A 15,999-nucleotide genomic window follows, 5' to 3' on the forward strand; every position below is an offset into this window, starting at 1 on the left:
TTGCCATTTCACTGCAGTTTCCTTTTCTCTTGCATTATTTTTTACACCCATGGCAAATTACATCAAGAAGAACATTTATATTATGATATTTATTATTTATTATTTATCAGCAGGAAGGAAGATAGGATTAAAGTCTCTTTCTTCCCTCTTTAATTATCTTAGGGTGACATATGTCCTACTAATGAAATAATGTAAAACCAACCAACTCCTAAGGAGGTTGGTAAATGATAAATATGCTGACTTGTGTATGATACAGTTAACTGGAGAAATTATTACCCCACGTGTAGAAGGGTATAGAGAAAGTACAGTAGAGCTGTCTGTCAGCATCTGCTATACTTTGCAAATACCTTGTTGTCAATTAAATGGTTACTAAATAAGGCTTAAAGGTGGTAGTATTTTAACTAAGACTACAGAAACTCCCGGACATAATTTTAAATCTAACTACTGCAAAGTGTTCTATCATCACAATTTTAGAATACTGTAAAATGTTATGATCTCAGACCTTCATTTGAACAACAATTTATGGCTAGAAAAGTAAATGGCAAACTAATATGTGATTGATTCCCTAAGAAAACTGGCTTAGTGCTCACTTCCCTGCTAAGCATCCTCTAGGACTGCTATGCCTCATCACTGTGCTTCCAAGAACTGAACATGGCTCCCTGATTATCGATGGGAGAAATGTATGGTGCATATGAATCAGCATCACGATGGTCAAACAAATTCCCTGATTAAAGAAACCATGTGCACAGAGGAAAAAATCCGTAATGTGAAACAAGCTTAGCAACACATTTGAAATGTAGTGCTGGTAGCTCTACACACAGGAGGAAGTGGCAAAGCTTGGCAAGTAAAGATACTTTCAGGGAGTGGGGAGCCAGAAAAGGGGAAATCATTGGAAATGTAAATAAAAAAATATATCAAATAAATAAAAAAACATATACAACTTAAAAAAAAGATACTTGCTGACAAGCTTGAGTAACAAAGTTTTCACCCCTAGGAACCACATGATGGAATGAGAGAATCTACTCCACAAGTTGTCTTCTAACCCCTACATATGTGTCACAGAATGTCCATATGAACACACACACACACACATCCAATAATGTTAATAATAAATATTAAAAAGAAAAAATAAGTTGTATTACTATGAAACCCTTAAGAGTAATCAACAAAAGGAACTGTACTCAGCTACTCAGCATTTCATTTTAACATTATAGTCATTGTCTTTGGTATCAGGATCGACTTCATAAAACCTGGATAGGCTAGATCACTGTAGCTTTCAAATATTCTCTTAATACTTCTACAGTTTTCTACTGCCCTATATTTTCATGTTGTAGATTCCTAATTATTTCCTACATATTTTAATTTATTCTTAAATTCTACTCTCATGTATGAATCATTGAATGTGGTCTATATTCAGCTGAACATGACTTATAATAGTTAATTTTATTTTAAATGGGGCCTTCTTAAAAACATTGTGTCATGAACCACCATTAATTTGTCTTTTTCTCTAAAACTAATTAAGCATTTTAAATACCAGAACACCAAATAATGGAACATAATTTACTCGTTTACCTCCTGGAATGTAGCACATCCTTGCCTTATATCTAATATAAAGTCTTCACTTTCAAGAATGTCTCAACAATTGCTTTTATATTAAAAACTGTAAGGGAAAATTTAAAATAATTGCATTGAAAAAATTGACTCTATAGAAGTTGACATTATAGCTGCAATCATACATTTATTCATTAATGCACTATTACTAGTGAATATTGCTTTCAGTACTGATAAAGTATAATTTTGTGTTATCCATATCGAGATACAGAACTTAAAACTGATGCAAAACAGGATAAAAACCCATATCCTCTAGAAGCAGTTATACTCAATGGAGCACTTTTAGAAGGATAAGCCTTAGTCCTTAAAGTCTTCAAGATCTGTAAAATGTACAAACTGTTCAACTTACACCCCTTGTGTCCCAAAAAGTCCCTAAGCCATACACTAATGGTATTTTTCAACTATTTTCTACTTAAAATAATTTTAATGAACCTTTGACTCAAAGAATCCTTAGACTTCACAAAACCTCCAGAGAGTCAGTACAGTATTCCTTGCTTTAGGCTACACTTTTATCAGCTTATTATATTAGTTCTGGTTGTCTTGAGATTACTATAGGCATTTATTGATAACATGCCTTTGAATGATAAATATGAAAATATAGTTTTAATATTCCTTGATAAAATAATGTTCCTAGATAAAATCTTTCTAAAATCCTCTCAAGACAATTTATAAAATGCCTTCATTCTTTAAAAAAATGCAAGCAATGTTTGCCAATTTATTGGAAAAGTTATAATCTAATTATTGGAATTAATGATTTCATTATGCTTTTCAGCAATAACATAATATAATGAGCAAAATATTTTTGTAGGCAACATATTATGTTTGCATAACTTTACTGAAATAAAGGTACCTGACATTAGTTGCATTTATAATTTTGTGTCATTTATTGTAAGAAAATGTAAATATTATATTTATTTTTTTTCTTAAAGATAACATTTGGAGGCATACCTTTCTCTGGCAAGCCAAGTTCCAGTAATCGGAAGAGCTTTAAGGGCTGCATGGAAAGCATCAACTACAATGGTGTCAATATTACCGATCTTGCCCGAAGAAAGAAATTAGAACCATCAAATGTGGTAAGATTTCAAAATAGTCATCGAGGAGCATTGAACAACAACAAACATAGGTTTGTTGTAGAACAACAAACACTATTAGGTTTCAGTTAAGTAATGTAAGCAGACATTGCCCAACAATGTGTAGATACTTGACATACTCAAAATTCACATTAACTGAGTCAAGCCAGCTAGTGTGTCCAGTGATTTTACACTGAAAAAAAAAAAAAAAGACTTAGTAAAAGGGAGACAGGCTAACGTAGTGGAGGGAGATTTGAGAAGATAAGGACGGTAATCATAATTAACTATACACATATATTTAACTGTCAATGAAGAACATTTAAATTATATAACAGGGGTATCATAATAATAATTAAATAATGCCTTAAATTTTTAAAAAAAATGTATTTTGGGGGGGAGGGGGAGAATGAGAGCCACAAAAGTTCACATTGCATTTCTTCAGGATCCTGTGGAGACCGATTTCAGATTGCTTGGAGAGCAACAATAGTAGGGATGTTTCAGCATCCTGCCTCTCTATGTACTTCTGGGTAGCCCAAAGACACTATCAAATATTTATCATGGGGCTTCTCTATGGCTCTGCCAGACCAGGAACTATTTTCTCATCAAGCACTGCCACGTGGGAGTGGGTTCTTGAGATTATAAGGGCCATGCCCTTGAAAGCTACCAAATGAAAGAATTCCTCAACTCTTCATACAGCCTCTGAAAGCATTCTGATGGTCCTGTTTTCCCAAATTTGAGCTCACATTTGACAATGACAAAAATCAAAAGAATACCTAGATAAATGAATATCTCTAACTCAATAAGCAGATTTCAGTACAAGTAAAACTACTGTAAAGCTAGTTTAAAGCAAATGATTCTGTTTAAAGATTTCCCTTAAACATAGTGAGGAATTTACACCAATAGTGAAACACTGAGATTTGGCCCACTTTAAGTAATAAAGTATAGAGTTAGAGAAAGATAACTTTATCATAAAGCAACACTGTGATAAGGTATTACAGATATCCACTGTAATGTGAGATGATATCATAAGAAAATATGAATGTTCAGTCTGCTTCTCCACCTGGGCCAGCTTAGCTGACTCGATACCGTCCCAAACTCAACAGCCTACCTGTCTCCCAGGAAGTCTGCAATACCCAGGGACACACAGCAGCTGACTGAGACAGACACAGATGCTTACACCCACCATTGGACTGAAGTCAGGGACCCCTATGGTTGAAGTAGGATAGGACTGAAGAAGCTGAAGGGGAGGGCGACCACATAGGAAGACCAGCAGTCTCAGCAAACCCAGACCACAGGGAGCTCCCAGAGACTGAACCACCAACTAGGAAGCATATACCCGCTGGCCAGAAGCCCATGGTGCATGTATAACAGAGGATTTCCTGGTCAGGCCTCAGTGGGAGAAGATGTGCCTAATCCTCTAGAGACTTGAGGTACCAGGGAAGGGGAATGCCTAGTGGAGGGGAGCACCCACTGGGAGACAAGGGGAGGAGGAATGGGATGAGGAACTGTGGGAAGGGGGACAGGGAGGTGGGGCATTGGTTGGAATGTAAATAAATTAAAAAAAAACACAAGCACTTTCTAAATTATACATTTCACGATTTAACCTGAGATAACAAATTTCCAAGGTGACTCTAAGTGACAAGTATAGATTATAGACTCTATGTAGTGGCCCCATAAGTGTCATGGATTCTTTCATAAGTCTATATTGTTTCTCATAATGCTTCTATTATGCATATACTCACACATTCACTCATACATACAACCCCTATACTAAACACAAACACACATACACACTTCATATATTATATAACTGCAAATACACACACTAACACACATCATATACCATGCATGCCACCACCGCACATTGCACATACTATGCACAAACATAAACCTACTGTCTTAGTCACTGTTCTATTGCTGTGAAGGGACCTTGACCAAGGTAACCCTTATAACAGAAGTATTTAATTGGGGGCTTGCTTAAAGTTTCACATGGTTGATCCATTATCATCATGGTGAGAAACAGAGCAGGAACATTGATCTGGATCAGTAATTGATAATTAAATCCTGTTCTGAAGACATAGCTTTTTGAAACATCTAAGCCCAACCTCAGTGATGCAATTCTTTCCTCTGACAAGGCCACACTTACCACAATCCTTTCAAACACACTATCAGCAAAAAAAAAAAAAATTCAAATATATGAGTCTGTGGGAGCAAAATACTAACCAATATACACAATGTAATACACACATATACATATACCACATAGAAACACACACACACAAACACACACATATTCGCTATGTATTATATACATGTGCAAATACACATACATATGCCACATGCAATAATGCATAAAGACAAGCATGTAATATATGTATATTGGTATATTTACAGACACATGTACTAGCAAAACAATAAGCATACAAGCACAAAGACTTTCTATATTATGTAAATTGGCTATGTGCTATAAGCACATATGCCAGAGTATGTGATCACATAAAAACACTTAAACATGTATCTCACATACTATTCACTCCCACTAACACACTCATTCCATATGTTATGTGTATACACATACACACACATACATACACTTCTTTTGTACTTTTTAAGCATTGAATAAATGGTACAAGAGTCTTTTCATAGTTCTCAGAAACTGATGCTTCAGGAAAAAGGTGTAAATCAAAATAATAAGAATATCATCCTATTATTTGCAATTTTAATAAGTAGAATAGTTCTAACTAGACCTTACTTAGTGTTGATCCTGAGATGTATCCATTTGGTACTCAAGTTACAGAGTACCAACCAATGGAAGCTCATTACCAAGACAACTATAACAACAATGAATGTTGAAACTAGAGAAGACCCAAGAGTCATATGTATACATTATATACAAACATGTAAACATACACATACATGTACACATATACATGCACACATACATACATACATACACACATATATACATACACACATACATACTTATATATGTTATCTATAAGTGTATTTTATCTTTAACTAGTTATTTGTGGACAGCTACAGAATAATTTTGTAGAAAAATCTACACATATAAAGAAAACCCAAGAAAAAATTGTACAATACAACATTTTGGAAACATCCCTTCAAAGTGAACATTTTATAAGAAATTACTCAAAATGATTAGTAGCTGTTGTTTCAGTGATATTCACTCAGCTCCTGCAGACTTCCTGTCTTCTCACATCCACATCCTCCTGATGCACTAACTTACCAGTAAGCACTCTCACTCAGAAATACTCTGTAATTGTCTAGGACACAACCCTTGAACTATAAAACAGGCAAATGCTTAATTATAATGCCTCAGTTGCTCTGCAGAAGCAGTTCTTGTCCATGGAGAGACAAACATATTTTAAAAGATTAATTAGGAAGTGAATTTAAATGTTACCTTAAGAAGACAATAAGACAATTTGTTTCAAATTTAATAGTTAATGGACTACAATGGAATGGGTAGGCATTGGGGAGGTTATATATAGTATATATATATATATATATATGTATATGTATATATATATATGTGTGTGTGTGTGTGTATGTATGTATATATATATGTATGTATGTATATATACATATATGTAGTATATATATATGCACATTATGTACATATGTATATACATATATAAACAAGTATATATATATATGTATATATATATATGTATATCATAGAGAGAGACAGAGAATACCATCCTCAAATTCCTAAACATGTGAAAGAAGACAATTTTCTTAAAAGCTGTAAGAAAGCCATAATGTGGCCTCCCCATCACAGCAGGCAGGTAAAGTGTCTGTCTTTTGGCTGGTGTTGCTTGCTACACTGTGAACTAGAAGTCCAACTATTGCGTTTATTGGGTCTAACACTCCAGTAAGTTCCAGGAAAATCCATGCATGCACCTCAGGCTGAGGTGCTAGCCCTTACGTTTAGTACAGGTTTAAAGACTGCTTTGTAGAACCAGTTCTTTGTCAGTAGCCTCATGCAGATGTTTGTTTGCTTGCAGGGGAATCTGAGTTTCTCTTGTGTGGAGCCCTACACAGTACCCGTCTTCTTCAATGCTACAAGCTACCTGGAGGTACCTGGCAGGCTTAATCAGGACCTGTTTTCAGTCAGTTTCCAGTTTAGGACTTGGAACCCCAGCGGTCTCTTGCTCTTCAGTCACTTTGCAGATAACTTGGGAAATGTGGAGATTGACCTTGTGGAGAGCAAAGTGGGCGTCCACATAAACACCACACAGACCAAGACAAGCCAAATCGACATCTCTTCAGGTGGGTGTCATCTGCTTATATTTGCTTCTGAAATTGCTGTCAATGGTCCCAAAGATGAGGTTGATCGATCTCTCTCTTCTCTCTCTCTCTCTCTCTCTCTCTCTCTCTCTCTCTCTCTCTCTCTCTCTCCCCTCCCTCTTTCCCTCCCTCCTTACCCCTCTCTCTTTCTTTCCTTTTTTCTTCTTTCATAAACTAGCATTACAGACTCATGTTTATACTTCTATTTGAAATTTTAACGTTTTCTTCATTACACTATATTCTACTTATGAGAAATGGAGAAGTGATGTAAGCACAGTGTGTGAGCAAAGAGGAAAGTTGGTTGACCTTGAGTTATATGACAAGTATCTTCTAATCCTTCTAGACCAGAAGTTCTCAAGCTGTTGTGATTGCCTTAGGCTCATGTATCAAATATTCTTTGTATCAGATATTTACATGATGATTCATAACAGTAGCAAGTTACAGTTATGAATTATAGTTATGTAAATGTATATACAACATGAGGAACTGTATTAAAGTGTTGCAACTTAGAAATGTTGAGAACCAATTTTCTAGATGCTATATCATACTTAGTAGAGAAATTGATATTCCTTGGCATTATTGCTTTATGTATAAAATCAAATATTTGTAGTGACATGACAGTGTTTGGCATATTTGATCTCATGGGGATTCAAGTGTCTCTTACTATTAGTTACAAGATAATTATCTATTTAAATCAGTAGGTTAATTGCCTCAATCAAAACTCCAAAGTGTTACTCCTAAACATATATATGCCATATGTTAGAAAAAATTAGCAAGGGGTGAATTGAAAGCAGAATATCATAGTATATATTTCCACTGAAGAAAGGCAGGCTCGACTTCATTGGGCACTGTTGTAAGTATTCTTATGATATCATAAGCTTAAGCTTAGGGTATATTATAAGTTGAGACTTAACAGTCCTGACATATTTTTAGATGACTGTAGTATTGTGAAAGATGACACTGCAAAGTGACACACTATGAACCAAGAAAAACCTAGGTGCAAGGTGGAATTTTTAAACAGCATTTTAAAACAAGTTTTTCTATTTCTTTCCTGAAACAGGAGCATTAGTTACATGTTGATGTTTTAAACAAAATGCCAAATAAAACCAACAGAGATGGAAAAGTTTGGCCTGGCTAACAATTTCATGGTATGCTCTGTGATGACAGCAGGAACATAAAGCAGCTGGGCATCTTTCATTCAGGGAGCAGAGAAAACAGTGATGTCTAATTTGCAAATAGCAATTCTGAAATATATTAGAGAGAGGAAGGAGCATTTACTGAGCACTTCGTACAGATGTGCCAATTAGAAGAGAGGAGGTCATGACAAATAAACCAGGTGTGTGGATTCCTTTGCATTTTGTAATAGGACATGGTCATTCTACAAGCGAAGTGCAGCCACCTGACATCCTCTCTAACACACAATTACTTAGTTCATATCATTTCTTCATCACTGCTCTAGGCTTCAATCTCCTCCAGGGCTGAGACCAGACATATTCTGTTCCTATCCTGAGCTTTTATAACATCATTTGAAAGAGATGTTCCAGGAAGGTTACACAATTTCAGCATTAACTTGTTGCACTAGCTGTCAATCAGATGTTCCACTGAAAGAGCTCTATCTCCTCACACAACGGGCACTGTGCATCTGTTAGGACTGGCCCCATGGCCTTCACCTCTTCAAAGAACCGCTGGTCACTGTTCTGAAGAGCTGCATGTGGATGATTGAAATACCAAGGCACTCCTGTCTGTATTCTGATTTTACATTATTATTTTCTAATTTTTCCTGCAAGTTAGTTGAAATGATAAATCAACCAAATTTTATAATTTTCTTCTCTGGTAAGCTCAGCTGGGGAAGTTCAGAGTAAACAGAAAATATCTAGAGACCCAGAATAAGATAAAACAAATATACATAAATGATTTATATTGTCGAAAAGCAATCTACTGTCAGGATTAAAGGCTCTTTTCTAATAGCTAAACACATAAAAGTGTTAGCATATAGTCCTCCCTCCTGGCATTATTTAAGCAAACCAACTTGCTGATGTGTTTACATGTAACAGAATCATTTTGATGGAAATAATAATATTTTAACACAGTGATTATTAAACTTGTCCATTTGATTTAGTCTATCTTAGGTCTCCACGATGTTCTTATCTAACTTAAACAGTGTGCAAAAGTGAAGATTAAATTTAGAAATCAAACTAAAAGACTGTATAAATATTAATCCATAAATCAATAATTAATGTTTTTGTAAATACATCTAATTGACCTTAATTAATTGTCTTAAAGATATAGAAATGGACTTTAGAATATTTATCAATTTAGCAAAGGAAAATGTCTAACTTAAAGGAAACTGATGAAATCTGAATATTTTAAAGTCTTACTTTTAACTCTATGAACAGTTTCAAATTTGTATTTCCCTATATATGTACTTAAAATGAAAGCCATGTTATGATTATGCATATTTTCAAAAACCAAGTGTCAGAAGCAGAAAAATGTCCATTAAAATTACATTTTATCCAGATAATGTCTCAACTGGTGGAGTGTCTAACATGAAAGCAAGAAGAACTGAATGTATATTCCAAGGACACATAAAAAATGCCAGGTTTGATGGCTGTGATATTTCTTGATATATTATTGATAGTTCTGTGGAAACAAAACAAGATGGTTCCTGGGACTTGCTGGTCAACTACTGTGGCCAAACTGACAAACTTCTAATGTAGTGACAATTTTTTTTTCTCAAAATATTAGATGGAGAACAATTGACGAAGAAACCTAACATTAGCTTTTGGCCTCCACATGCACAGCACATGCATGAATGTGACCCAAATACAGACTCACACACAATAACACATATGTGCACATAAACACGTTCAAAATCTAAAATAAAATAACTTTAAAACTTAAAATGTTGAATCTTATTTCATAAGATATAATTTCATCAACATCTTACCAAATTCAATTAAGTATAGAAATCACTGACTATTTGCAATAACACTGACAAGGGAGCCAAAAAATATGTTGTTTGGTTTAATAAAGGAAATATACATGTATCTCATTACCTCTACTCTTACTAGCATGAGAATCTGACAATATCAATCCATTGTGCTTCATTTGCAGAATACCTTGTTGCAAACATTTTTAAACACAAAAAAATAGAAAAATAGCGACCAGTAGTACTTTGTTGGATGCATACAAAGCAAGGCATTGAAAGGTCAATTCAAAGTTTCTCAGACACAGCCGTTAAACACGTGTAACTTCTTTCTGATAACCATTAATAAATTCTGTGTTCATGGTGAAGGAGATCAGTTGATCCAAGCTCCCTTTGTTTGTCTTTTACAACCTAGCTCTTATATCGGTCTAAAGCAAATCTTCCAGCTAAGAGGACAATCAACATGGCCCCCACTTGCCTTGCTCCTTCTCCTCCAAGTCATGATGACCCTTTGCATTCCTGGCAGTCCATGGTGCGCACTCAATACATAAATGTATGGAAACTAGGCAATCTCAAATGTGTAGGCTGAGTTACCTTTCAATGGAAATATTTTCTAAGTTACAAGGCCAATTTTAGAAAATCTGTGCAGCATATTTCTTAAAACTAATCATAGTTTCCATTGATGTATGGATGTGTATATTTATGCAATAATAAAAAATGGTGGAACATGAGAAATCTTCTCTAAAAATTGGCCCGTGAGGCAACATCTGTTCTCTATGGGGAATCTTTTAATTTTGCCTTTCATATTCATAGCTCTAGGTTAGGTGGACCAGAATGATTAGTGTGTTTCAAATGATTTGGGTCAAAGCATAGTAAAGCAGCAACTTTGGTCACACTCACACACAATATCTATTGATGTAAAGTTTATGAAGTGAAATTCATTTTGACATTTTTAATGTGCTATGATTATTTTGAAAATTTCTATTTTCTTTTTCCATTAAAATAATTGAAACGATCGTCACCCAAAACAATAAATTCATCCCCAAAGTGCACTTTGGCCAACACAGACCTACACATCTGTCACATAATCAGAAGAATTGGAATGTTTCAAAGCTTTCAAAGAAGCCTGCAGTTATTTAATCCATTTTCCATTTTTGAAAATTAGCTGTATCTTCTGGACATGTACTACAACAGTATATAGATAGCAAATGAATAGAAAATAGAAGTGAATAATATAAAGTCTTTTAGATTTACTGTTTATCTGAAATATTTTTTTATTTCAGCATATGTCACTATTATGAAACCAAATATTAATTCTCAGAATAATAAGCTGTGGTATCCTATACTCATAAAATTATAAACTATGATTTCACAGAATATATATATTCTGTGAATTTGATAATGTAAATGTGATTCCTGTTAATTACTTATCTTAAACTTTCAGCAATTTTTTTATTCAGTGCAAGAGTAAAGAAAGCCTTTCAGAAAAATCATTTTTCCATATTTTCTCCTATAAACCAGTGTTTTATTAGACCCTACTATGCAAAGTACCTAGATTTGTTTATATAGATTTTGCTTCAATTATAGAATGATAGTTCAAAAATATGAACTGCTTCAAAAGTCTGAATTCTGAAAGTATCACCTTTGTTTGTATTTCTATCTCTAGAGAACATTTTTGTGGAGCTGTTTCATTTATTTGTCTTTCTTAGTAAAATTTCTTTGGAGACCTTTGCGTCTTATCTGGGTATGTTGTGGGCAGAGGAGATGGTTTATTCATTTGGTGTGAGCAGGGAGCAGCTGAGGATTGCTGAGAATCTCCCAGTTCAATCTGAGCAGATGCACTTGCTGTGGGCCAATCATTGTACAGTCAAGCAGCAAAATATCCTTTCTCTTAACTTTTTGTGAACATTTTAAAACTTGGCTAACCCATTAACATTTCTCCATATACTACTGTTTAGTTTCAAATGTTCAGATGTCTCTTAAAAATATTTTTTCTGTTTATTTGCTTACTCTCAATAGATTTTCAGCTCTATAATATTATACTTCACCATTCCCTAAGAAACCTAAAAAAAAAAACATAGGGAGAATGAGATGTCTCAGAGAGTAAAGCACCTGCGGCAGATTCTCAGGACCTCAGGACCCACATGGTGGAGGAAAAGAACTGAATCTTACAATTTATTCTGAGCCATGCCTATGTCATGGTATCTATGTACATATGTGTGGACAAAAATAATAGAATATGATGTAAAAATAATATAGAGGAGTAGTTTTTCTCAAGGATGAGCCCCCAAATTGGTTATCTACACTCAGACATCAGTCCTAAAACCATATCAACTCAAGCAACACTAAAAGAATTCAGTAGAATATGTTTTTGTGCTTATGTGTGTGATATATGAAGAAAAGGAGGTCATGAATTTAAGAAGGAATGGAGGGAGTTAGTGAGAGGAAAGAGAAGTGGGAAATAATTTTAACTTAAAATTTAAAAATTGTAATATTTTAAATGTAAGACTAAAAAGTATTTTATATACTCCAAATGAGTTACATGAGTGCTTTATATCAAAGTGAATGGGAAATTAGTAACTCATACTTGGTTCCATAGTTCAACTTTAAACAGTACTTACAAGATGGTTTAAAAAGCCAGACACCGTGGCACATGTGTGTAAAGTCAGCCAGAAGCATTACAAGGCGGAAAGCATGCATGAGCTACATACTGAGATCCAGGTAAACATTTATGCATGGAGCAATCACTCTAATAAGTAGTATGGATATTTATAAAGATCTATAGATATGAATGCAGATGTCTTTAGAAATATCTATAATACACACGGCTGATTTTATTTTCCCCAATTCACAAATAGACTTTCTGTGAAAGCCACATGGTACCAAGTAAAAATAGATTGAGCACATGGTCTTTAGCTCCCAGCTAGCTTCATCCAACTGACCTTCTGTTATGTCTGTCTATACTTCCACTGTGCCTTTGTGTCATGGCTTTGGTCTAACACTTGCATTATGTTGTTTGGGTTCCCAAAATTGCCTGAGAATCTGTATGTAAGATGCTGAGGGTATTTGCCCTCAGTTTATTCTAACTGGTAAATAAAGTTGCCAGGATCCAATGGCTGGGCATGGTCCCAGGAAAGGGGACTGAGAGAGAGAGAAAAGAGAAACACTATGCAGGGAAAGGATCTAGCAAGCTTGAGAGCCTCAGAAGAGAGAGCACAGCAATCATGTAAGAGCTGGGAGAGAGCAGCCCCAGAACCCCATCCTCTGCTGGGTCTAGGGCAGTAAGGATGGAATAGATATTTTAGTAAGTAATAACTGAGGAATATCAGAGGGGGGATATTAGCCATGTGGATGTTTGGGGTGACCCAGCCATCGAGCTGATTAAGGCATATTAAACATAATATTGCATGAGTGTCTTTTATAGGGGAGTCCAGAACATTGGTGTGGGAATCCGGTAGCACTGCCACATCCTCTGCTGCTCCTGCGTTTTGAGTAGCTTTAATCACCATCAGCAGCACTGTGCTGTCATGCAAGCTGAGTAGAAATCTACTTTTATTCATACTTCATTGCATGCTGGTGTGATTTTCACAACAGATGCAGTTATATCCCAAGATGATATGAAGAAGGGAAAGGCTGATGTAGTTTTGTGATATTAGCCACTCACTTATTAGTTACCAAGCAAAGGGGATTGTTTAATTTATAACACCTAGGTTGTCCCACCTGTTTTACTTTCCATAAGATTTGTAAAGTAGTGATTTTTCTTTCTTCAGAGGTGGTAAATAAAACACATTTGAATTATGATAAGTTTCACAATTGCAAATAGCATAAAATATAAATAAACTACAGTGGGTGAAATGGGGTGGTAATGCTGAGTTTAGCCAGGCCATGTTGTAAAAAAGTCAGTTTGGTCTGAAAATAGCTAACAAAGTAAAATAAATTCTCTATTGTCAGTAAAACTAGGAGAATAAAAATGAACATCAGCAAAAGGTATATATCGGAAACTTGGAAGTTATGCACATATAGGTATGTAGCTGAATATCAAATAAAAACAAGAAAAATAAGAATGGGAGAAGACATAAAAAAAAAAGTTAATTTCGCCAGGACTATTTCTTTTTCTACATTCCCTAAAGACTATGAGTTGCACTTTTTTTTCTGGTTTGAGTATTTTTAGGTCTTGTCTATGATGTCAAAACAGATGTGAGCTTACGTGTTCAATTGCCCTGTTCTATCTGGAAATCATTGCTTTGTTGTAATCATTCCTCTTATGACTCTTACAGTCTTTCCATCCCCTCTTCTGCAGTGATGCCTGATCCCTGAGAAGAGAGAGTGGTGTGGTATGGGTGTTCTACACAGTCCTCTCCAAAGTCTCTTACTCTTCTCCTTGGCCAGCTGTAGACCCTTGTGTTTGCCTCTTAGAAACTATTAGTCATTGATGTCATAGGAATAGGAAGAGTTATTTTTCTAAAGCATGTGTAGGCTCCGTGCTTCAGTGAATGGCTGGCCATGCATCCGAGAGTCTACCCACAGCACTAAATGGACTCAATGCTGACAAAAAGTCAGGTGCGTGGGGAATGAGGAGGTCTAGGGAGGTGAGTGGATATGATCAAAGTACAGTCTATGAGACTACAAATTAACAAAAAGCTTTTAAAGTGTAAAAACTGAATTTTTATTTCCAGGAGTTTAGCAATCATGAACTCAAGCAATATAGATTTTCAGAAAAGAAAGACAATTTAATTAAGTTTAAATATTCTTACTTCGAGTAACTTACGGATGGTTAACAAATCATAGTAGTCAGGCAAAGAGGCATTGGTAGTTCCTGATTTCAGTAGTCTGGAGGAACATAGCAGAGGCTTTGGATAGGAAATTCCCTTTCCCATGCTCCCAACTCCTCATTAACCTCAACATAAGGAGCACTACAGGGACTTGGTGCTAACCAGAAATTCTGAACATGAGATATAGGTATCTATGATCCCTTCCCTTTCTGGAAAGCATATGAATTGATTAGTAATTATTGCTATATGACATTTATGTCCATGTATTCCATATATGTGGAAATGGGCCTGGTTGGGTTAAGAATCTCTGACTGATCTAGGGAAAAGATTGGGGAACCGGTAAATTGATGAAAATCTTTGGCATAATGATCTGGATGCCTATGATGATACTTACTCAGCTGTAAAAAATTTCTTAGTCTCCTTACTTTGTTTCTAAAAACATAGGGGCAATATTGGAGATGGAGAGCTGAACTGGATATATACCTGGCTCTGCCTTATACAGTAGTTCAATTTCATGAGTCTTGTTATTTTTATATCTTTCTCTTGAAGCCTTTGCAGCCAAAAACATGGACGCATTTTCCGATGGCTAAACCTCTACATTGCTTCAGAGTTTTCTTTCTCCTCTCCAACTGCTATTTTCCTACTTACTCCTCCTGATCCAATTTCTACAATTAAAATTCATCTCATATCATTGCTATAGCACTTATTAGCATCTGACATTTCCTGAAAGATGCTGATAATCTTTTCACATCTACTTTTTCTATTAATATATGCTCTTCAGGGCTATGTTTTAGTACTCTTAACTCTCTCTAGAATCCATTCAGAAACTGCATATTAAATGAAGTAGCTCTGTGTAGAGGCTGGTCTTGTTACCTTTAATAAAGACCTGAAGTTCTCTTACTTAAACACTGGATCACTGCTCACCTCTGCGTCCCCTGTATATTTCTCCCTTTCCTATTCCTTGCATTATGTTTTAAACCCCCATACTACAGACATAAGACAAACTCCTATTGACCATACTGATAACCTCTTTTAGCATAAATTTGTACCATCTCAAACTCTGAAACGCTGAGTTGATCCAGAAAATACTTTCCTTCCTTCTGTCTTTTATGCCATCAGACTCCTACCATGTATTGCCATACATAAAGTGAAGCATTCATGACATGTAGTTTATCAGGGGAAGAAGGTTGGAAATGGAAAAATAGAAAAGTGCATTCAACTGCTCCAGCTCTTAGACTTAATTAAGCATGGATGGAACAGTATCCCATCTATAGCATCTATAGAGTTGTAAATATGGTGTAACCAGATATAT

General features: G+C 35.3%; 1 protein-coding gene across 1 annotated transcript in view; it reads left to right on the plus strand.

Annotated features, from left to right (window-relative positions):
* Positions 1-15,999, plus strand: part of Cntnap2 (contactin associated protein 2) — a 1,662,736-nt gene that overhangs the window by 387,623 nt on the left and 1,259,114 nt on the right. The window contains exons 7-8 of the mRNA XM_052172851.1: positions 2,541-2,684; positions 6,707-6,971. Coding sequence (XP_052028811.1) covers positions 2,541-2,684; positions 6,707-6,971 — 409 coding nt within the window. The remainder of the gene's footprint in view (positions 1-2,540; positions 2,685-6,706; positions 6,972-15,999) is intronic.

This window comes from Apodemus sylvaticus, chromosome 2 (assembly GCF_947179515.1).
Source record: "Apodemus sylvaticus chromosome 2, mApoSyl1.1, whole genome shotgun sequence".
In the NCBI taxonomy this organism is placed as follows: Eukaryota; Metazoa; Chordata; class Mammalia; order Rodentia; family Muridae; genus Apodemus; species Apodemus sylvaticus.